The sequence below is a fragment of the Micromesistius poutassou genome (genome assembly GCF_964030765.1).
Source record: "Micromesistius poutassou genome assembly, chromosome: 16".
NCBI lineage: Eukaryota > Metazoa > Chordata > Actinopteri > Gadiformes > Gadidae > Micromesistius > Micromesistius poutassou.
In genome coordinates, this window is record NC_140286.1 from 2,059,906 (window position 1) to 2,079,905 (window position 20,000).

The 20,000-nt window shown below is 48.5% G+C and overlaps 1 protein-coding gene across 1 annotated transcript; it reads left to right on the forward strand.

Annotated features, from left to right (window-relative positions):
• Window positions 1–9,753: 9,753 nt before the first annotated feature.
• LOC311360509 (calsyntenin-2-like) lies at window positions 9,754–15,279 on the forward strand (the record flags this gene model as incomplete). The annotated part of the gene is made up of 6 exons (XM_084480587.1): window positions 9,754–9,913; window positions 10,743–10,910; window positions 11,557–11,702; window positions 12,040–12,160; window positions 14,142–14,350; window positions 15,052–15,279. 6 exons carry the CDS (start codon window positions 9,754–9,756, stop codon window positions 15,277–15,279), a joined length of 1,032 nt encoding a protein of 343 aa, XP_084336713.1.
• Between the last annotated feature and the right edge of the window lie 4,721 nt (window positions 15,280–20,000).

The window sequence follows — 20,000 nt, forward strand, 5'->3', positions numbered from 1 at the left end:
ATTTATAATTTAACAACCGACGGCAACTTATCATCCTCGGGTGCTTTGGTGGGTCTTCAAAGTGAAGACAATGAGCTGAAGCACCGTGTGTTCTCTGACTGCCAGCTCCTCCACTTAGCAGCAGAGCCATAAAGACCAGAGATCCCTCACACTGCTTCACGTCGGCAGCATTCAGCAGAGTCTCCTGACTAGGCCACCGCATTTCTAAAGAATACGATTCAACATTAGATCAATATGTCTTAGATTTTATGAGGGCATTTTAAGTGTAATTCCGGCGATAGATTGAACCCAGGGTCTTTTTGCTCCATGAAAACAGATAAAATATTTTTTATTATAAATTATACTTTATTATATTATTTACGGTAGCCATGTACGTGGGAGCGCGCAGTAATTAGTTGTTTCCAGCCGTTCTGGCGATGCTGGATAGTTATGCTGTTGAGAGTGTGAAATAAATGGAATAAACAAGTTGTGTAAGAACAGTCATTGGAGTTTAACATGCATTTCCATGGAATTATAAATTCCAAAACTTTCCTCCTTGAACTGAGCTCCGGTGCATTCGGTAATCGACTTGTATGGACTTGTATGTTGTTGATGCTTTGTTTTTTCGTGTAGGGACCCTAGTCATATGGAGGTAGATTTGTGTCTTTATTATGCAATCTAACAGAACAGGTTTGAGAGCAAAACTTTCCACACTGCAATCAAAAAATAGATTTGAGAGCAAAACTATCAACACTGCAAAGTAAAATAAATGTGATTAAAAATGTATTAATGGGAATCCAAAAGTTTTGTTTGCAAATCCAAAAGTTTTGTTTGCAAATCCAAAATTTTGTTTGCGAATCCAAAAGTTTTGCTTGCGAATCCAAAAGCTTTGCTTGCTGTTGAGCTGAATCTCGTGGGCGGGACCTACGCCGAAAGATGTAAGACACGTCTCTATTGGCCAGTCTCAATCGGAGTGACAGCTTGGCAACTCTGCTCCCGAGTCCCGCTCGGTCTCATCATGGACTTCAAAACTCCCTCTCTCGTTACTAACTGTGGATGTTGCCAAGCTGTCACTCCGATCGATACTGGCCAATAGAGACGTGTCTTACGTCTTTCGGCGTGGGTCCCGCCCACGAGATTCAGCTCAACAGCAAGCAAAACTTTTGGATTCGCAAGCAAAACTTTTAGATTCGCAAGCAAAACTTTTGGATTCGCAAACAAAACTTTTGGATTCGCAAACAAAACTTTTGGATTCCCATTTCATACATTTTTAATCACATTTATTTTACTTGCAATAAAACATTTTTTGATTGCAGTGTCGATAGTTTTGCTCTCAAATCTATTTTTTGATTGCAGTGTGGAAAGTTTTGCTCTCAAACCTGTTCTGTTTGATTGCATAATAAAGACACAAATATACCTCCATAGAGTCATGCTACTGCAGAGGTATGGTGCTATTTTGAGCAATGTTAGTGGTTAAAAAATGCAGATTTGGAAGCGTTCCGCGCACTGCCCCTAGCCAATGCAATGTAAGCCATTTGGGCTGTTAGCGTTGCTCCAGGCAAGCTCCAAACTGGTTGATCAACGAGAAAAAGTGTCTGGAGGGCTTAATTTATCGGTTCTCTTGCCAAAAAAGACCCATGGTTCAATTTTCACCGGAATTACACACAGAAACATTTTGCACCAATCATTCTGCACAACGCATCGTTCTTCAAAACGGAGACCTCCACGATGTTTGTAGTGCTGTCAGGCTGTGGTTAAAAAAAAAAAAATTCACTCACTTTTAAGTAAAGAAAGAAGCGACGCCACCTCTGGCTGTCGGCGCGGTCCGGTTCACCCGGGCAAACGGTTAATTGCTCGGGGATGAAAGCGACAGACACAGACACACAGAGGAGGAAGCAGAAAGTGCAACATGGTGAGAGCCAGACGGACACAGGAGCGGACGTGAGGTCCACCGTCTCCTCTCCTCTCCCCCCACAGCCCACCGACGCCACGCTCATTACCCATTCCGCCGGCGTGCGTTTGTTAAAATGTGTTCAAATGTATTTCACGGTTCACAATACCAAGTCGACGACGGGCGGTGACGGCCCTCCGATAACACACTGCTTACAGGCCCCCGTATGGATTCAAGTAGTTAGTTGCGTGCAGTTGTGCGTGCAACTTTCCCATGTATCCGCTTATTGACCGCAAAAAATATGAATGATTCATGTCCACTACACAGCGCCGTCTCTCACAGAGCCGTGGTTCGCCCTGCCCGTATCTCAGTCCATTAAAGGGCATTCCTCATAAATTCATCTCTCCCCCTCCTCCTCCTCCGTCTCCGTCTCCTCCATCTCCTCCGCACAGGCGGCGAGGTCACGACCCCGCGCTTCACGCAGCACTTCCGGGGCAGCCTGTCGGGTCTGACCGTCCGGCCGGGACGCATCGAGAGCCAGAAGGTCATCTCCTGTCTGCAGGCCTGCAAGGAGGGGCTGGACATCAACTCCCTGGAGAGCCTCGGCAAGGACATCAAGGTGAGGGAGGGATATCATCACCACGGTGCCCGGTGGCCAGGGAGGGAGGACACTGTCAGGTGCTGTCTCTTCAGCGGGGCGGCCCGCGACCTCCCGCTTGAAGCCCCGGCTGGAGAGACAGCATGCAGCTCCTCAAAAAGGTGGTGCTGGGACGGTGGTTCTCGACGGCTAAAGGAGGAGGAGCGTGACGTCCTTCTCCTAGCAGAAAGTCTATCTGTTGCTTCCATTGTTCGGTTCGGCGGACTCACCAGTTCACACTGGGATCTGGTGAAATGGATGGATGTGGCCAGCCCGTCATTTGCAATCTGAGCAATAAATCAGAATTGAGTCACTAGGTGTTTTACAGTGAGAAGGACGCTAGTTCAGCTCCATATGAGGTATTTCACGAGGTCCTGTTTGCCGGTTTGTGCCAGATACGGATGGTCACTGCTTTCACTGCTGGTTGTGGGTTTGCTGCGTAAAGGTTGCCTGTACTATTGATCCCACTTTCCTAGTACTTTGTTTATGCAAGCAAATGTTTCACACACACACTCCAATTCACACCTTAGTGGCTTTAGTCTATTTTGATTTCCCCTCTCGCCCTCTCTCTCTCTCTCTCTCTCTCTCTCTCTCTCTCCATCTCTCTCTCTCTCTCTCTCTCCATCTCTCTCTCTCTCTCTCTCTCTCTCTCTCTCTCTCTCTCTCTCTCTCTCTCTCTCTCCCCCCTGCCATGTGTTAAGTGTCCGCTTGACGCGATCAATCCCAACGTAGCCGGTCATTAGGGCGCTAAAAACATTCCTTGCCGTCCTGCTGCCGTTCATCAACCACTCCGACGGCCGCACCGCTGACTTACAGCCACGCTACGTGGCTACGAGGGGTTGCTAGGCGACGGTGGCAGTTAATGCACCTCGTTGCTCTCTTAAAAAAAAAAGATGAGGTCTTACACTGGAGGTGTTCAGAGATGAAAAAGTTGAAACCATTCCTTTCCACAGAGGTACTGAAGGTGTTGGGCAAGATACGACGATTGAAGTGTGTACATTAACTGCCAGGATGTACAACATACAATAAGTGTGTACATTAACTGCCAGGACGTACAACATACGATAAGTGTGTACATTAACTGCCAGGACGTACAACATACGATAAGTTGCGTGGGAGGCTGGTGAGTGCTGGCTGACTGACGGCTCACACAGCCAGTATACTGGAGCCCTGCCCACCATAGCTTCCATTAACAAGACCCGGCCAGGGAGCCTTGGTGCAGAATTCTTTCTCTCACACTAGCCTCTGCGACACTTTCACTCGAATTAACTGACAAGATGCTTTGTTTGCTGCTGCGATCTATGTCCAACAGAGCTGCTAGCTTCTTGAGGTTATTTCCCTTTTCTCTCGGAGATAATATCAAGATGAATGCAGCGAGGGGAACGATAACAATGGTGACAAAGAATCCACATCTGTGGAGCAAAAGAAACCAAGCAGTGATTTATGTGTCTGCTTTTTCTTTTCTTTCTTCTTCTATTCCGCTATTCTATCTATTGTGGTGTGTTCGTGTGCGTGTGCGTGTGTGTGTGTGTGTGTGTGTGTGTGTGTGTGTTTGTGTGTGCGTGCCTGTGTGTGTATGTGTATGTGCGTGCATGCGTGTGCGTGTCTGTGTCTGTCTCTGTGTCTGGGTGTGTGTGTGTGTGTGTGTGTGTGTGTCTGCGCGTGCCTCTGTGTGTGTGTGTGTGTGTGTGTGTGTGTGTGTGTGTGTGTGCGCGTGTGTGTGTCTGTGTCTGTCTCTGTGTCTGTGTCTGGGTGTATGTGTGTGTGTTTGTGTTTGTGTGTGCGTGTCTGTGTGTGTATATGTATGTGTATGTGCGTGCATGCATGTGCGTGTGCGTGTCTGTGTCTGTGTCTGGGTGGGTGTGTGTGTGTGTGTGTGCACGCGTGTGTGTCTGCGCGTGCCTGTGTGTGTGTGTGTGTGTGTGTGTGTGTGTGTGCGCGCGCCTGTATGTGTGTGTGTGTGTGTGTGCGCGTGCGTGTGCAGTTCCACTTTAACCCAGCCCAGTCGGTGCTGGTGGTGGAGGGAGAGGAGCTGAGCAGCATCAACGCGGCCATGACCAAGGTCTCCTACATCAACTCACGCCAGTTCCCCACCCCGGGGCTGAGGAGGGTGCACATCACCACCACCGTGCAGTAAGTACACACACACACACACACACACACACACACACACACACACACACACACACACGCACACACACGCACGCACACATGCACACATGCACACACGCACACACGCACGCACACATGCATGCATGCACGCACACGCACACGCACGCGCACACACGCACGCACACACGCACGCACACGTACGCACGCACGCACACACGCCCACGCACTACAATAAAATAAGTACACACGTACGACACACAATACGTGCATTAGAACCAAAGTTAATACACACACGTAGTACAGCATAAGAAAATACACACGTACCACAGTACAATAAGAGCACACCACAGAACAAGTACACAGGTACCACAGTGTGTGTGTGTGTGTGTGTGTGTGTGTGTCTGTGTGCGCCCATGTGGGTACGTGTGTGTGTGTGTGTGTGTGGATGTGTGTGTGTGTGTGCTCCCGTGTGAGTGTGTGAATACGTACGTGTGTGTGTGTGTGTGTGTGTGTGTATGTGTATGTGTGTGCTCCCGTGTGGGTACGTCCGTGTGTGTGCTCCAGTGTGTGTGCTCCTGTGTGAATACGTACGTGTGTGTGTGTGTGTGTGTGTGTGTGTATGTGTGTGTGTGTGTGTGTGTGTGTGCGTGTGCGTTCTCCTATACACACACTATATCAGCCCTCTATCTATCTCGGGCGCTGTGGAGGTGAGGGGGCGACGGCGGGCGGCAGGAGTCTGGACGGGCCGGTCGATAAGCCCCTCGGCTGCAGCCCGCCGGCCGCAGTGGACGCCGTCTGAACCTGTGTGCGGCTGATCGGCAGCCGCTCCGCTGCCTGATAAGGAGAGGATGAGCTCTCACACAGACCTGCTCACGGACGGCTCGCCCGGCCACCTCCTTGTGTTTTCAATAAGGGCTCGCTCGGTACGCTGCCGTTGCTCAATTATTGCTATGAATATAAATTAGTGCTGTCAAACGATTAAAATATTTAATCGCGACTAATCGCATTAATGTCATGGTGAACTCGCGATTAATCGCGATTAATCGCACATTTTTATCTATTGTAAAAGTCCCTTGATTTATTTTTCTCATTATTTTTTTCTCATTTTAATGCTCTTATCAACATGGAAAAGTGGATTGGCTTGCTTTGTGCAAATGTTTTTTTTTTATTGAAAACAACATTGCCATATACTGTAGTGTTCAATTTCACACTAACATTCACACTTGGAGCAAATCATCTCTCAGACAATGTAACACTGTCCATCAATAAATGTGTAAAAAAAAAAAAAATAATAATAATAATTAAATTTTAATAAGAAACGTTAATCTCGTGATAGCACGTTAATCTCGTGACAGCACTAATATAAATACAACGGTGTTGTTTTGACGGAGCACACCCACACCAACAACGTTGCGGGCTGCGTTGTGCGCTCGGGGCGTTAGATGGCTTCAGCTGGCGTGTCCTGGGGGAGACTCAAGAACAGAACAACAACGTTCTGCTGTTATTACGATTCTGCGTTTCTTTTTCTTTTATCTCCCTTACGTGCGTCATGGCAATTACAGATAATAAAGAACAAGAGCCGTTACAATCCTCTTTTTTTTTTATTTTACCGCTCATCACATTTGCTTCTCTGGCTGAATGTGCCTTAGGAAGAATAAAAGGACACGGCTCCCCTTAGGGACCCACGCCAGACGTGTTCTCAGCCGTCCTCGAGAGGGACTGCTGCTAAACTGGGCTCCACTGGGGACGTTCACACACTGACAGTCACACGGGGGGGGGGGGGGATTTCTTTAGCTCTTGTCTGCTGGTTTTGTTACACAACCTATATTCACGGGTCTGGTGGACCCACAACGTTATTGGGTTGTAAAACAATATAGCCAGAACGATTTATGTAAAAATGCAACTGTTGAGTATCTTATCTCTCAACTACAAGCAATTTTGGCAGTATGTAATAGTGTAGATCACATTTATCAAGTGCTATTCATTTTATCATTATTTTTGTCCCCGTGGCACAATTTATAATTACGCTCATAAAATGGTTGAGAGGGTCGTGTTTAATCTATGAAACATGCTGCAAACCTAAAGGAACGCACACACACACACACACACACACTCACACACACACACACACACACACACACACACACACACACACACACACACACACACACACACACACACACACACACACACACACACACACACACACACACACATTCACTCCAATCAGCAGGCTATGCAGGAGGAAGACCTTTTTTAACCATGTTTAAATGTGCTCATTACCCTGTGCTCCAGTGGACCAGACCACCATATATTGATCCCCATCTGTAGGGGGTTGCTCAGAGTAGCCCTCATGTAGAGGGGTTTTAGCATGTAGAGGGGTCCTTTAGCATGTAGAGGGGTCCCTTTAGCATGTAGAGGGGTCCCTTTAGCATGTAGAGGGGTCCTTTACCATGTCCCTCTGTTACCCATTTCAAACGCTCCTCTATGCCTTCTACTTTAATGGACAATTCCGGTATTTCGAACTTTCTGGTTTGTCTAGGATGAAATAAAGTGGTTGACACCGAAATTGAGACTATTGGTCCTGTCTCAGGTATTTGGCTCATTTCAAATGCCTGCTTCGGAATGGCTGTCTGCGGGCATTCACAAACCTGTCCTTAAAACAACTCTAAACGTTTGTTTTCAGAAACGTGCAACTCACCGAGTGGTTAGTGGTGTTCGTTGATGTTCCAAATCAAGTATCGTGGCGAAATACAGTTTCTGTCATGTTTTATTTGGCATTTTGTAAATCCATTGATTTCGGCTGGAAGACTCATTGCTTGTTGACCGGAAAGCCAAATACCCGAGACAGGACCAATAGTCTAAATTTCGGTGTCAACCACTCTGTTGCATAGCCTGGCTCCGCCCGCCTCCGTACTTCCGCTCAATTTTCATTTCGCTTCAGTACTACGTCTGGGTTTGCGGTATTTTCGCAGGTTTTCTGCAGCCAATTTTTTGGCCGTCCAATCAGCAAACAGAGGGAGTGGCTGAGAACATTGACAACATTGAGGTCGTGCGCTAGTTTGAGTTGTAGTCAAACGTCAGCGATTGGTTATGGCAGATCCAGAGCGGCACTGGGGCAGATCTAATAGTTTCAAACTCCAACAGACGCCCGCCTTCAAGTGAGTTAACGTTTGTCAATGGAGAAAGGCCAGACTCTCTGTGCAAATGAAATTAAGTAGGAGATTCTGGTAGGACCAGGCTATCTATTGCATCCTAGACCAAGCAGAAATGGGGCTCAATGTTCCAAAATACCGGAATTGACCTTTAAGTTATTATATTTGTTTGCCCAGTTGTTATTTCATTGAGAACGGTCCCACAGACCCACAGACGCCACACAAGGCTGACAGCCCCACAGACAGCCCTCCGTGGCGGGGGTCTGACCATGGAGCCGTACCTAATGCACCAGGGGGGGTCGGGCTCCTCATTCATTAGTGGTATTATGGACTTTGCATCCTTTGATCGGGCCATTTAGGAGTAGTGGAGGAGAGTGGTGTGCTGGAGAAGGAGGAGGAGGAGGAGGAGGAGGTGGTGGAGGAGGAGGAGGAGGAGGAGGTGGAGGAGGAGGAGGAGGAGGAGGAGGAGGTGGAGGAGGTGGAGATGGAGGAGGAGGAGGAGGAGGTGGAGGAGCCTGGTGGTGCGAGGCTGTGAGGGTGGAGAATGCAGATGTTTTACTGCGCCACACCTCACAAACCCCTCACTAGCCATCTCAGATAAAGCTGTTAGGGGTAATGGCCTGTGAGCCCATACGGCCCAGTCAATACATGCGGAGGTCCACACACACACACACACACACACACACACACATACTCACATACACACGGACATACATGCACTCACACACTCACATATACACGGACATACACACTCATGCACTCACACACACACACACACACACACACACATACACAGAGACATACACACACACACACACACACAAACACGCAAAAGCACATGCACACACACACACACACACACAGTCACACACATGCACTCACATGCACATACAGTAGCACACACATGCATCCAGATGCCCAAACAAACAATTGCATCAGTGCACACATTCATGTAAATGCGCGCACACATGTTTGTGCAGACACACACACACACACACACACACACACACACACACACACACACACACAAATACACACAAACAACGATGCGCCCACAGGGACATGGGGTCAATCCCATTCCCCACATTGCTCTCATTTAAACGGCCTATAGTGATTTGTCTCAAAAGCCGGGAATCTTAAAAAATATCCCCCATTAGCATTAGCACAAAGCTCAGACCAATTACCTAGCGCTCCCCTCTGGGGGGCGTTCTGCCTTCACACACAATGGGGGGAATAAAGGCTTTGTTGAGACGTGTTGCTCGTCGAGGATTTGGCATTTGTTCTGGAGGATCTTCCCACTTTGCCTTCTCACATTCCATGACTTTGTATTCACCGTATGCTCTACGTTTCTTCCTGTACTCGTCTGGTTGATGAAAGCAGGAGCGATTGCAGGTGTTAAGCTGATGGTTTGTCCACGCGCACATCTGATGTTTGATGGGTATAAAACAGACACAGGATTTCTGACACAAAAGACGAGAAGAAAGAAATGAATCAAAGTGGTCGAATCCAATCGGGAAAAGATGTCAGATATGACGGCTTTAGATTTGAAAGTGAAAAAGTTGGGTCAATAGGTCCATGTTCAATGGTCCGGTGGGGTTGATAAGTTAGCGGACTACTTGCGGAGTGATACGTAAGACGTGAAAAAATCCACTTTCCTTCACAGCGGTCATTATATGCTTAGCAACGGTCATAATTGAAAAATAATTGACACACGGAAGTCGGGAAAGGCCCATGCGAGTGAACGGAGCGTTCAACAACACTGAGAAGAGCCGGGTAATAATATATTATTACTGGTGTCTGTCAAATCCGAGTTGGACACGATATGAATAGAAAAGGACGAAAATACATCCAATAGCTGTCGAAATTGTCCCTGTTCTCTCTGTCTCTCTCACCCCCACCCCCCCCCTCTCTTCCTCCCCCCCCCCAGGTGTTTTGGTGAGGACTCGTGTCTCTCCATCCCGGACATCAAGGCGGTGGTGATGGTGCTCCCGCCGAGCGAGCCACGGATCACCATCAGGGGCTCCACTCGACTCGTCAGGCCTGCCTCCAACATGCACAGCCCTCTGGGAGTGGCGCCCTTCAAGGACCTCCGCATCACCAGCACCGTGGTGAAGGGGGATGGCTCGGCGCTCGGTGGAGGTAGGTGACCTGGGGGGTGGGGAGGGGGGGTGGTCAGCTGTCATTACCGCCCGGCACAAACCAGTGTCATTACCGCCTGGCACAAACCAGCATCATTACCGCCCAGCAAAACCAGCATCATTACCGCCCAGCAAAACCAGCATCATTACCAACCATTGTCATTACCACCCACCATTACCAACCAGTATCATTACCACCCACCATTACCAACCAGTGTCATTACCACCCACCATTACCAACCAGTGTCATTACCACCCACCATTACCAACCAGTGTCATTACCACCCACCATTACCAACCATTGTCATTACCGCCCACCATTACCAACCAGTGTCATTACCACCCATCATTACCAACCAGTGTCATTACCACCCACCATTACAACCATTTTCATTACCACCCACCATTACCAACCAGTAGCATTACCACCCATCATTACCAACCAGTGTCATTACCACCCACCATTACCAACCAGTGTCATTACCACCCACCATTACCAACCAGTGTCACTCCCACCATCCAACCACTTTATCTTGTGTGTGTGTGTGTGTGTGTGTGTGTGTGTGTGTGTATGTGTGTGTGTGTGTGTGTGTGTGTGTGTGTGCGTGTGTGGTGTGTGTGTGTGTGTGTGTGTGTGTGTGTATCTGTGTGTGTGTGCGTGTGTGTGCATGCGTTCGTCTGTGTGTGTGTGTGTGTGTGTTTGTGTGTGTGCGTGCACGTCCGTGTGTGTGTGTGTGCGCGCGTGCGTTTGTGTGTGTGTGTGTGTGTGTGTGTATGTGTGTGCGTTCGTCCGTGTGTGTGTGTGTGTGTGTGTGTGTGTGTGTGTGCAGCCCACAGACCGGGCGTGATGGAGGTGATGCACAACCTGGACTACTGTGACATCCTGGTGCTGGGGGCGGAGCTGAACCCCCGCAGGGAGAGCCTGGAGATCCATCGCAGCACCCTGACGGGCAAACACCTGGACGCCACCAACTCCACCTCAGGCATCTCCATATATGGTGAGCAGGAAGTGGCGAGGAGGGGCGGGGGGTGGGGGGAGGGGGGACAAGGCCACGGTCAACCGACAACCGGGTGGATATTTATAGACGCGTGGGCTGGCTGCACGCTGACACCACACAGCATATATCCCCTCCACTAGAACGTTCTGAGGGCCTTTAGGATGCAAAAGTTATGAAGTTATGATTCAAAGCTCCATGGCCCACTATGTGTGTGTGTGTGTGATTGAAAGTTAGTTTACATGAAGCTATTTCTGAATTCTGTATGTTTTTACCATGTTTTGATGTATGTATTACACATCATTGAATTATTCTTTTTTTATTTGATTACATTTATTCAAGCTGTATTCATTCTCTTATTGAGCCACTATGAGCCTGTGTGTGTGTGTGTGTGTGTGTGTGTGTGTGTGTGTGTGTGTGTGTGTGTGTGTGCATGTGTGTGTGTGTGTGTGTGTCCTGTGCTACGGGTGGACCCCACTATGACCCTTTGTGTGTGTGTGTGTGTGTGTGTGTGTGTCCTGTGCTACGGGTGGACCCCACTATGACCCTTTGTGTGTGTGTGTGTGTGTGTGTGTGTCCTGTGCTACGGGTGGACCCCACTATGACCCTTTGTGTGTGTGTGTGTGTGTGTGTGTGTGTCCTGTGCTAGGGGTGGACTCCATGGCGCACTATGAGCAGGCGGTGAGACAGGTGCGCTACAGACACGCCCAGCCCTCGGCACTGAGCGCCAGGAGGTTCCGCCTGACGTGCTCCGAGCTCAACGGCCGCTACACCAGCAACACCTTTAATATGGAGGTCAGGTCGGAGCCGACCGTCACCCTGTCTCTGTTCACCCCTCTGGTGCAAACCCATAGGATCCATCACTCCTTATCTCTCTGTCTCTCTATCGCTCTCTCTCTCTCTCTCTTTGTACTCTTAACACTTCACCACTCAACTGTCAGCTGTTTTTCTCTTCTCCTCATTTCAACTTTCTTCTCTTTTTTCACATCCTGAAACACACACACTCTCTCTCTCTCTGTTTATCGCTCCCTCTCCCTCTCTCTCTCTCTCTCTCTCTCACACATACTTAATTGACATTCACATCCAGCGTGCCTGTGCAGGTGATGACAGGCCTCATGTCCCGCCTCCTCAGGTCGGCGTTCTACACCACACAGCGCCCGTGGAACACGTCAATCACATGGCCGCCCAATCGCAGTACCTCAGACCGGTGCATCATCCCCTCATGATTCACACGCTCAACTCGCAGATGCAAGGTGAGACACGGCGCACATGGAGAAGTAGTGGGTTATATATGAAGGTTTAATTAAACAGTGGTGGATATGATTAAACATATTCAAACACGTACGTTGTATCCAGTGGCGGATTTAGCAAATTGGGGGCCCAAGGCGAAGATATGTATGGGGCCCACCTCATCCGAGCGTGTGAATCTTTAAAAGAGAACAGAGAAAAAAAATGTACTGACTGAATAGTGGATAGGCAGGTAAAGCTAATCCAGGTAGAGGTAAAGGTTGGAGATGAGAAAAAAAATCTTCCCCTTTAAACCCTGCATACACTTCTTTACTCCAAAATTAAGATGGAAAGCAGAGAACACACAAAGTGTAGCAGTACACAAACTAATAGTCACGATGGAACCCAACAGAGAATAAGGTTACAGATAACACCTGTCTTTGCCAAAATGCCAGAAAAACCAGCACTGTTTATTATTTTTTTTTAAGATCAAATCAATATCAGTATAACAGCAAGACAAGTAGTTATGGTAAACCCCACAAACAGTCATATACTTAGTAAATATTGCCAAGAGGAATAATGGACTTTGTATGTGTGAGGTTGCAATTGGCATTGCACTTTTAAATATATATATTAAAAAAAAAAGAAAAAGAAAGAAAAGAAAGAAAGAGAGAAAGAGAGAGAGAGAGAGAGAAAAGATAGATTGTTCTCCACGTGGTGATCGTTGTGTGCATCCACACACGTTGTTGTTCCCGTCTGTAGCCCCAACAGTTTGCCGTAAAAAAAAAAGTGTCATCTTTGGCAGCGTTGCCAAATACTTATCGGCGTCTTTTTTCTTTTTTTCTTTTATTTGAGCCGCTTGGGTAACTTTATTTCCTAACCCTTTTCCAAACCCTTTATTTTTTCCGCGTTTAGACGCATCTTGATTCGTCTCTGTTTGTCAACTTAAAAAATATATATATATATATATATATATACAGTATATATATATATATATATTATTTTTTTTTTTTGAGGCTGGTTGGGGGCCCTCCTACTATGGGGGCCCCAAGTGGCCGCCTACCTATGCCTCTATGTTAAGGCCACCACTGATTGTATCTAGTGCAAGTACTGTAAAATTATATAGCAACACCGCCTCGTCCCAGCCCACCGGCTGGTAAGGTTGCTAGGTGATCACGTAGCGAGCGGCAGACTGCCCATGAGGTCTAATGACGTGGTGGGTAGCTTTCACCGGCAGGGACCGTCTCCCATCTTTCGTCCAATCAGAGGTGCCCTTCAGGTAGTTTGCAATAACAAACCTTGGGTTGCGCATAATGCTGCACACGCAGCAAAGCAGAGGCTCACAGACGCGCCGCCGAGACGCTGCTAATGCAATATACAAACACCAAGAAGCAGCTGAAGTACCGCACAGCTCCGTATAATACAGTATCACTGAATATAACTGAATAAAATATAGTTCAAACTTTAGACTCATGTAATATAATTCAATTACATTAATACACAGGATCGGATGTTATAATCCCTTGTGCCAAAATCCAAGGAAAACACACATATTCAGAAGCCCCTGCCCAAACCAACCTTATAAGCACGCTGGCCATTAAGCTACCGACCAAAGATGGAAAACACGAGACAAATGGCCCAACTAATAGCAGTAAATTATGCAGTATGCAGCATTTCATTGGGGTTATCAAGTGGGCACCCTCTTTCACCGATGTTTCGTTAATATAATGGAGATTAGACTTAAACAATGTCATTGAACGTAATTGAATATAAAATAATTTAGACTTAGTGTAATACAATTGAACATTACGTCGTTTTGACTCATACAACATCATTCAATCTAATTGAAAAATAATAAAGTTGAAACTTTAGACTCATATAATCTAATTGAATATAATTGGATCTAATACAATTAAAACCTTATTTCCCACGGTGAACTCAAACCCCGTTGCCCCCCCCCCCCCCTCCTCTCCTCACGTCTCTTTCTTCTTCTTCTCTGGCCAGCAGCGGCGCCTCCCGCGGCCACGGTGGTGATCGTGGTGTGCATCGCCGCCCTGGTGGTGATCGTGGTGCTGGGCATCTACAGGATCCACAGCACGCAGCAGGACGCCGCCCGCGACGACGACGAGGACGAGGACGGCGGCGGCGACGGCGGCAAGGACCACGACGGGGAGTGGGACACGGCGTCCCTCACCATCACCGTCAACCCCATGGAGGTACACTCCGCTGCGTGTGTGCGTGTGTGTGTGTGTGTGTGTGTGTGTGTGTCTGCTAAATGCCCTAAATGTAAATGTAGTGTGTGTGTGTGTGTGTGCGTGTATGTGTGAGTGTGTGCGTGTGTGTGTATGTGTGCGCGCATGCACATGCACGCGTGTGTGTGTGTGTGTGCGTGTGTGTGTGTGTGTGTGTGTGTGTGTGTGTGTGTGTCTGCTAAATACCCTAAATGTAAATGTAATGTGTGTGTGTGTGTGTGTGTGTGTGCATGTATGTGTGTGTGTGTGTGTGTGTGTGTGTGTGTGTGTGTGTGTCTGCTAAATGCCCTAAATGTAAATGTAATGTGTGTGTGTGTGTGTGTGTGTGTGTGTATGTGTGAGTGTATGCATATGTGTGTGTGTGTGTGTGTGTGTGTGCGCGCATGCACATGCGTGTGTGTGTGTGTGTGTGACGTGTGTGTGTGTGTGCGCGCATGCACACGTGCGTGTGTGTGTGTGTGTGTGTGTGTACGTGCGTGCCTGTGTGTGTGTGTGCGTGTACGTGCGTGCCCCTCTGTGTGTTAAAACATACACTGAGAGAAATCCCTTCATAAAGGCTCTCCATGCTTTGTACAAAATGGGGCCAGCGCTTTCTGGACATAAATCCCCAAAATATATAAAGTGAACATGTTTCTGTACATCTTCCACATGACTCATTCCTCCAGAACATTCAAGGACCCCAGGCGGCGAAGGAGGAGGTGAGAGGAGGGGAGGAGGAGGAGGAGGAGGAGACGGGGGCAGCCACTAGCGCTGAGTCGGATGACAGTGAGCAGGACGACGAAGAGGAGGAGGAGGAGGAGGAGGAGGAGGAGAAGGAGAAAGAAGCACAGGCCGAGAGGAAGAGCAGACGCAAGACGGAGTGGGACAGCAGCTCCTCCTCCGTGAGATATTGATCAGTGGAAGGCATAGCTGATTTAAAAGGAAATAAAAAACTTAAACATGCACACACATACTCACTCGAACCCCTCTAGAGAAATCAGTTACAATCAGTTTGGAGTGCAGCATGGTGATTCATCTCTGTTGTGCTCGTTTTGTGAGGAAACAGTGCACTCTGGTGGTCAACGGTGGAACTAGGCGTTACGCGAGTAAACACGAGTCTTTCAGTTTTGGAAATCCATCTAGTATACTCTTTTGTGTTATTCTATCTCTCAAATCCATCTGAATCAATGCAATAGCAATACAAAAACTACAAAACGACTGTAGAAGTAAAGATCTAGGCCTATTGAACTGACCACAACGGGGCTTTGAATATGTTTAACAAATGTTTTATTTATCGCATAAAAGACTCAATAGAATTCATCCCTCTTGATTTGAATCCATAATTTCCAAATGAACCCTGAGTGTTGTTTACCACATTCCACATAGTCAGCAAACTGCCCATGAACCGTAGCGCACGTTAACGCGTGGATGCAAACGCATTATGAATCTCCACTAATGCATTTCCAATTCAATAACCAATAACATTTTTTTTTTTTTAATGGAGTGCATGTCCTTCTCTGACCGGTTCCAGATGACATGACAGACAAAAAGACAAAGTGGTAGCGTTATGATTTTATAAAGATCCCTTCTGGTCCGTGGTGACGTCATACTCTTCAGTGTCCCCACCATCTGGTCGTCCAACACACACTAATGACAACATTGAACCCAACCACACCTAACCTCATTCACATCGCTACAACAGGTGGATAGGGTGGAGCAAGAGGGTGGGGAGGGTGGAGTAGGGTGGTGGTGGTGGGTAGGGTGGAGTAGGGTGGTGGTGTGGGGGCTAGGGTGGAGTAGGGTGGTGGTGTGGGGGCTAGGGTGGAGCAGGGTGGTGGTGGGTAGGGTGGAGTAGGGTGGTGGTGGGGGGGGCTAGGGTGGAGCAAGATGGTGGGGAGGGTGGAGCAGGGTGGTGGTGGGGGCTAGGGTGGAGTAGGGTCATGGGGGGGCTAGGGTGGAGTAGGGTGGTGGTGGGGGGGCTAGGGTGGAGTGGGGGGGGCTAGGGTGGAGTAGGGTGGTGGTGGTGGGTAGGGTGGAGTAGGGTGGTGGTGGGGGGGCTAGGGTGGAGTAGGGTGGTGGTGGGGGGGCTAGGGTGGAGTGGGGGGGGCTAGGGTGGAGTAGGGTGGTGGTGGTGGGTAGGGTGGAGTAGGGTGGTGGTGGGGGCTAGGGTGGAGTAGGGTCATGGGGGGGCTAGGGTGGAGTAGGGTGGTGGTGGGGGGGCTAGGTGGGGTGGAGTAGGGTGGTGGTGGGTAGGGTGGAGCAGGGTGGTGGGGGGGCTAGGGTGGAGCAGGGTGGTGGTGGGTAGGGTGGAGTAGGGTGGTAGTGGGGGGCTAGGGTGGAGTAGGGTGGTGGTGGGGGCTAGGGTGGAGTAAGGTGGTGGGGGGGCTAGGGTGGAGTAGGGTGGTGGTGGTGGGTAGGGTGGAGTAAGGTGGTGGGGGGGCTAGGGTGGAGTAGGGTGGTGGTGGGGGCTAGGGTGGAGTAAGGTGGTGGGGGGGCTAGGGTGGAGCAAGATGGTGGGGAGGGTGGAGCAGGGTGGTGGTGGGGGCTAGGGTGGAGTAGGGTGGTGGTGGGTAGGGTGGAGTAGGGTGGTGGTGGGGGGGCTAGGGTGGAGTAGGGTGGTGGTGGGGGGGCTAGGGTGGAGCAAGATGCTGGATAGGGTGGAGTAGGGTGGTGGTGGGTGGGGCTAGGGTGGAGTAGGGTGGTGGTGGTGGGGGCTAGGGTGGAGTAGGGTGGTGGTGGGGGGGCTAGGGTGGAGTAGGGTGGTGGTGGGTAGGGTGGAGTAGGGTGGTGGGGGGGCTAGGGTGGAGTAGGGTGGTGGTGGTGGGTAGGGTGAGTAGGGTGGTGGGGGTAGGGTGAGTAGGGTGGTGGTGGGGGCTAGGGTGGAGTAGGGTGGTGGTGGTGGGTAGGGTGAGTAGGGTGGTGGGGGTAGGGTGAGTAGGGTGGTGGTGGGGGCTAGGGTGGAGTAGGGTGGTGGTGGGGGCAGGCAGGGTGGTGAACATTGCAGGTCATTTCAGGGCCCTCTGAGTGTAAAGACATCGCTCTGCTGCACTCAGGGATGAGCAGTAGTGTGTGTGTGGTTGTCAATCAGTAGGCAGTCCGTTCATATATACTAGGTCTATAAGACCTTTACACATATATATATATATATATATATATATCAAATGGATCATCAAATATCTATAGCCTATATCAGCTATCTCCTGGGACCCCATATGGAAATCAGGGCGGGGTCCACTGCTTTGTACTGTAACCTCTGTACTTTGTGGAGAGACGCCCAGCCAAAAGGTACTGGGTTCAATCCCCGATGTGCGCAGTTTCCCTGGGGCCATCCTTGAGCAAGACGCCCCCCCCCCCACCCCACCCACCACCCCACCCACCACCCCACCCACCACCACCTTCCCGCTTCTAATCACATCTGGAATCTGCGGTCCGTCTCGAGTGAGCGTCATCAACCTCGGTGAAAACATCTGCTCCACCGAGCGAGGCTCAGACACTCAGAGACACAGGACTCCACAGTCCCCCGCTGAAAAAATACCCTTCAATCACTCACTGGTGTGAGGGGTCTCAAGCCCACCGGTCTATCCATTGACCATCAGTCTGATGACCATTCAACCGCTCTGCGCCCCGGCGTGTTCTAACTGATGAGTCCCGGGGGGAGGGGGGGGAGGGGGGGGAGGGGGGCGGGGGGGGAATGACCAGAGAAAGGCACAGAAATCCAGAGCAGGCTGACGTGACGCTCCACTCCACTCCAGAACCGCGTTTTATAATCAACACAACGGGATATCATACAAGGAGAGCCCACCATATACGTACAATGCAATATACTCTTGTATTTTACCTACCTTCACGTCAACGTCTATGCTTACATGTGTTTATGTATACGGCAGTACTTCATAAAAACCCGATGTCGTCTTATTGACGTTCCTCATCTCCAGCTGGGTGTGAGCAGACCGGGAGGGATTGGGAAGACTTTCCTACAGAAGGAACAGAGGAAACATACATATGCACATAATAGTAAAATAACAGTCAACAGCCACTGGGTCGCTCTTCTTTTCAGAGAGAGCGTCGCCAATTCAGTAGAATCTACAATTCAGACTCTAATGATCATAACACGCATTCACACTTCATTTTCATTGACCTCCCACAAAGTAACAACAGTTCACAGACAAATGACTGACGATTGACGATGAACCATGGATCAGTTTTGAACGATGAATGACTAGTTCCTCTTAACCCTTAACCCAGCCCTCTCTTTTCTTAGTTTGACGTTGACGCCACTCTGTGTTATCCCTGTGAAAGGTTCATCGTGTGGTTACCTCGCTACCCCCTCCTGTTAGCGTTTAGAGAACCTGTAATCGTGATGTCATCATTGTGAGACAGAAGCCTTGGTTGCCATCGCTTCACCCTTCATATTGTGTGATTGAAAGTATATCAAGAGGAAAAAAATATCATTTTGAATATAAATACAAAGCCTGAAAAAAAAAATAGTCAAAGATTGTTATTTTATATATGTTTCTTTTTTTCTTTTTGTAAACAAAATGGTTGGAATTTCTTTCTCTCTCTGTCTCCCTCTATCTCTCCCTCTCTCTCTCTCTCTCTCGCTCTCTCCCTCTCTCGCTCACTCTCTCTCTCGCTCTCCCTCTCTTTCTCTAATGGTCATCCCAGTGCTTTCTGTATATTGACCAATAAAGACTTGTTTTAGAATCTAAACCTTGCCTTGCTTTCATTTGTGGAAATGTAATTACAAAATCTAGATATATTTCAAAAGAACATAACAAATATAAAAAAAAACACCAATAAAATATAATATATATTATTTTATTGTATTTATTTATTTTTCAAACCAAATCAACCAAATCATCGAAAAACCTGATTTTTGCTATTTCAAAACACAATTATCTTCCGTTTGTTCCATCATATACCCCCAGGCGGCGTCTCATCACTCATGTATAGAACGGTTATAGATTTATCTATTGCTGTTGGCCTTGTGACATAATTGTTATTCATATATGCAGCGGCTCCTTCTCTCATTATCACGGTGCAGCTGGGTGACAGAACGCGCCAGGTTTGCAGCAACACTGGAGGTTCTATATAGTAAAACCTAAACCATGTTTGCTTCTCAAGGCTACAGAGAGGAACACACACACACACACACACAGACACACACACACACACACACCCCCACACACACCCCCCCCCACACACACACACACACACACACACACACACACACACACACACACACACACACACACACACACACACACACACACACACACACACAGAGCAGCCGCAGTCTCGGTGGGACCTTTGTAAAGCTTTAGGCTGGAGCTGGGAGGAATACGACGTGTTAGCTTTAATCCAATCATAAACGCTCTTATCTGTGTTTAGCCGCCGGGTGCTGCTGGTGGGTTCTGATCACAAATGGGTTTCGCTATTATGTGGGAGAGGCCATCTTTCCAGTAAGCTGACTCAGCACTAAACCATATTTGGTGTGTAGTCAAACTTACATCATCTCAATGCAAAGTAGTTTGTAGTCTGTGGTGCGAGATATACTCCAATATAATTTTACCAGTTTACCACAAACAGTGCCTGTGTACCAATGTGGACATTTAAAAAACAGAAAATGCTCAAA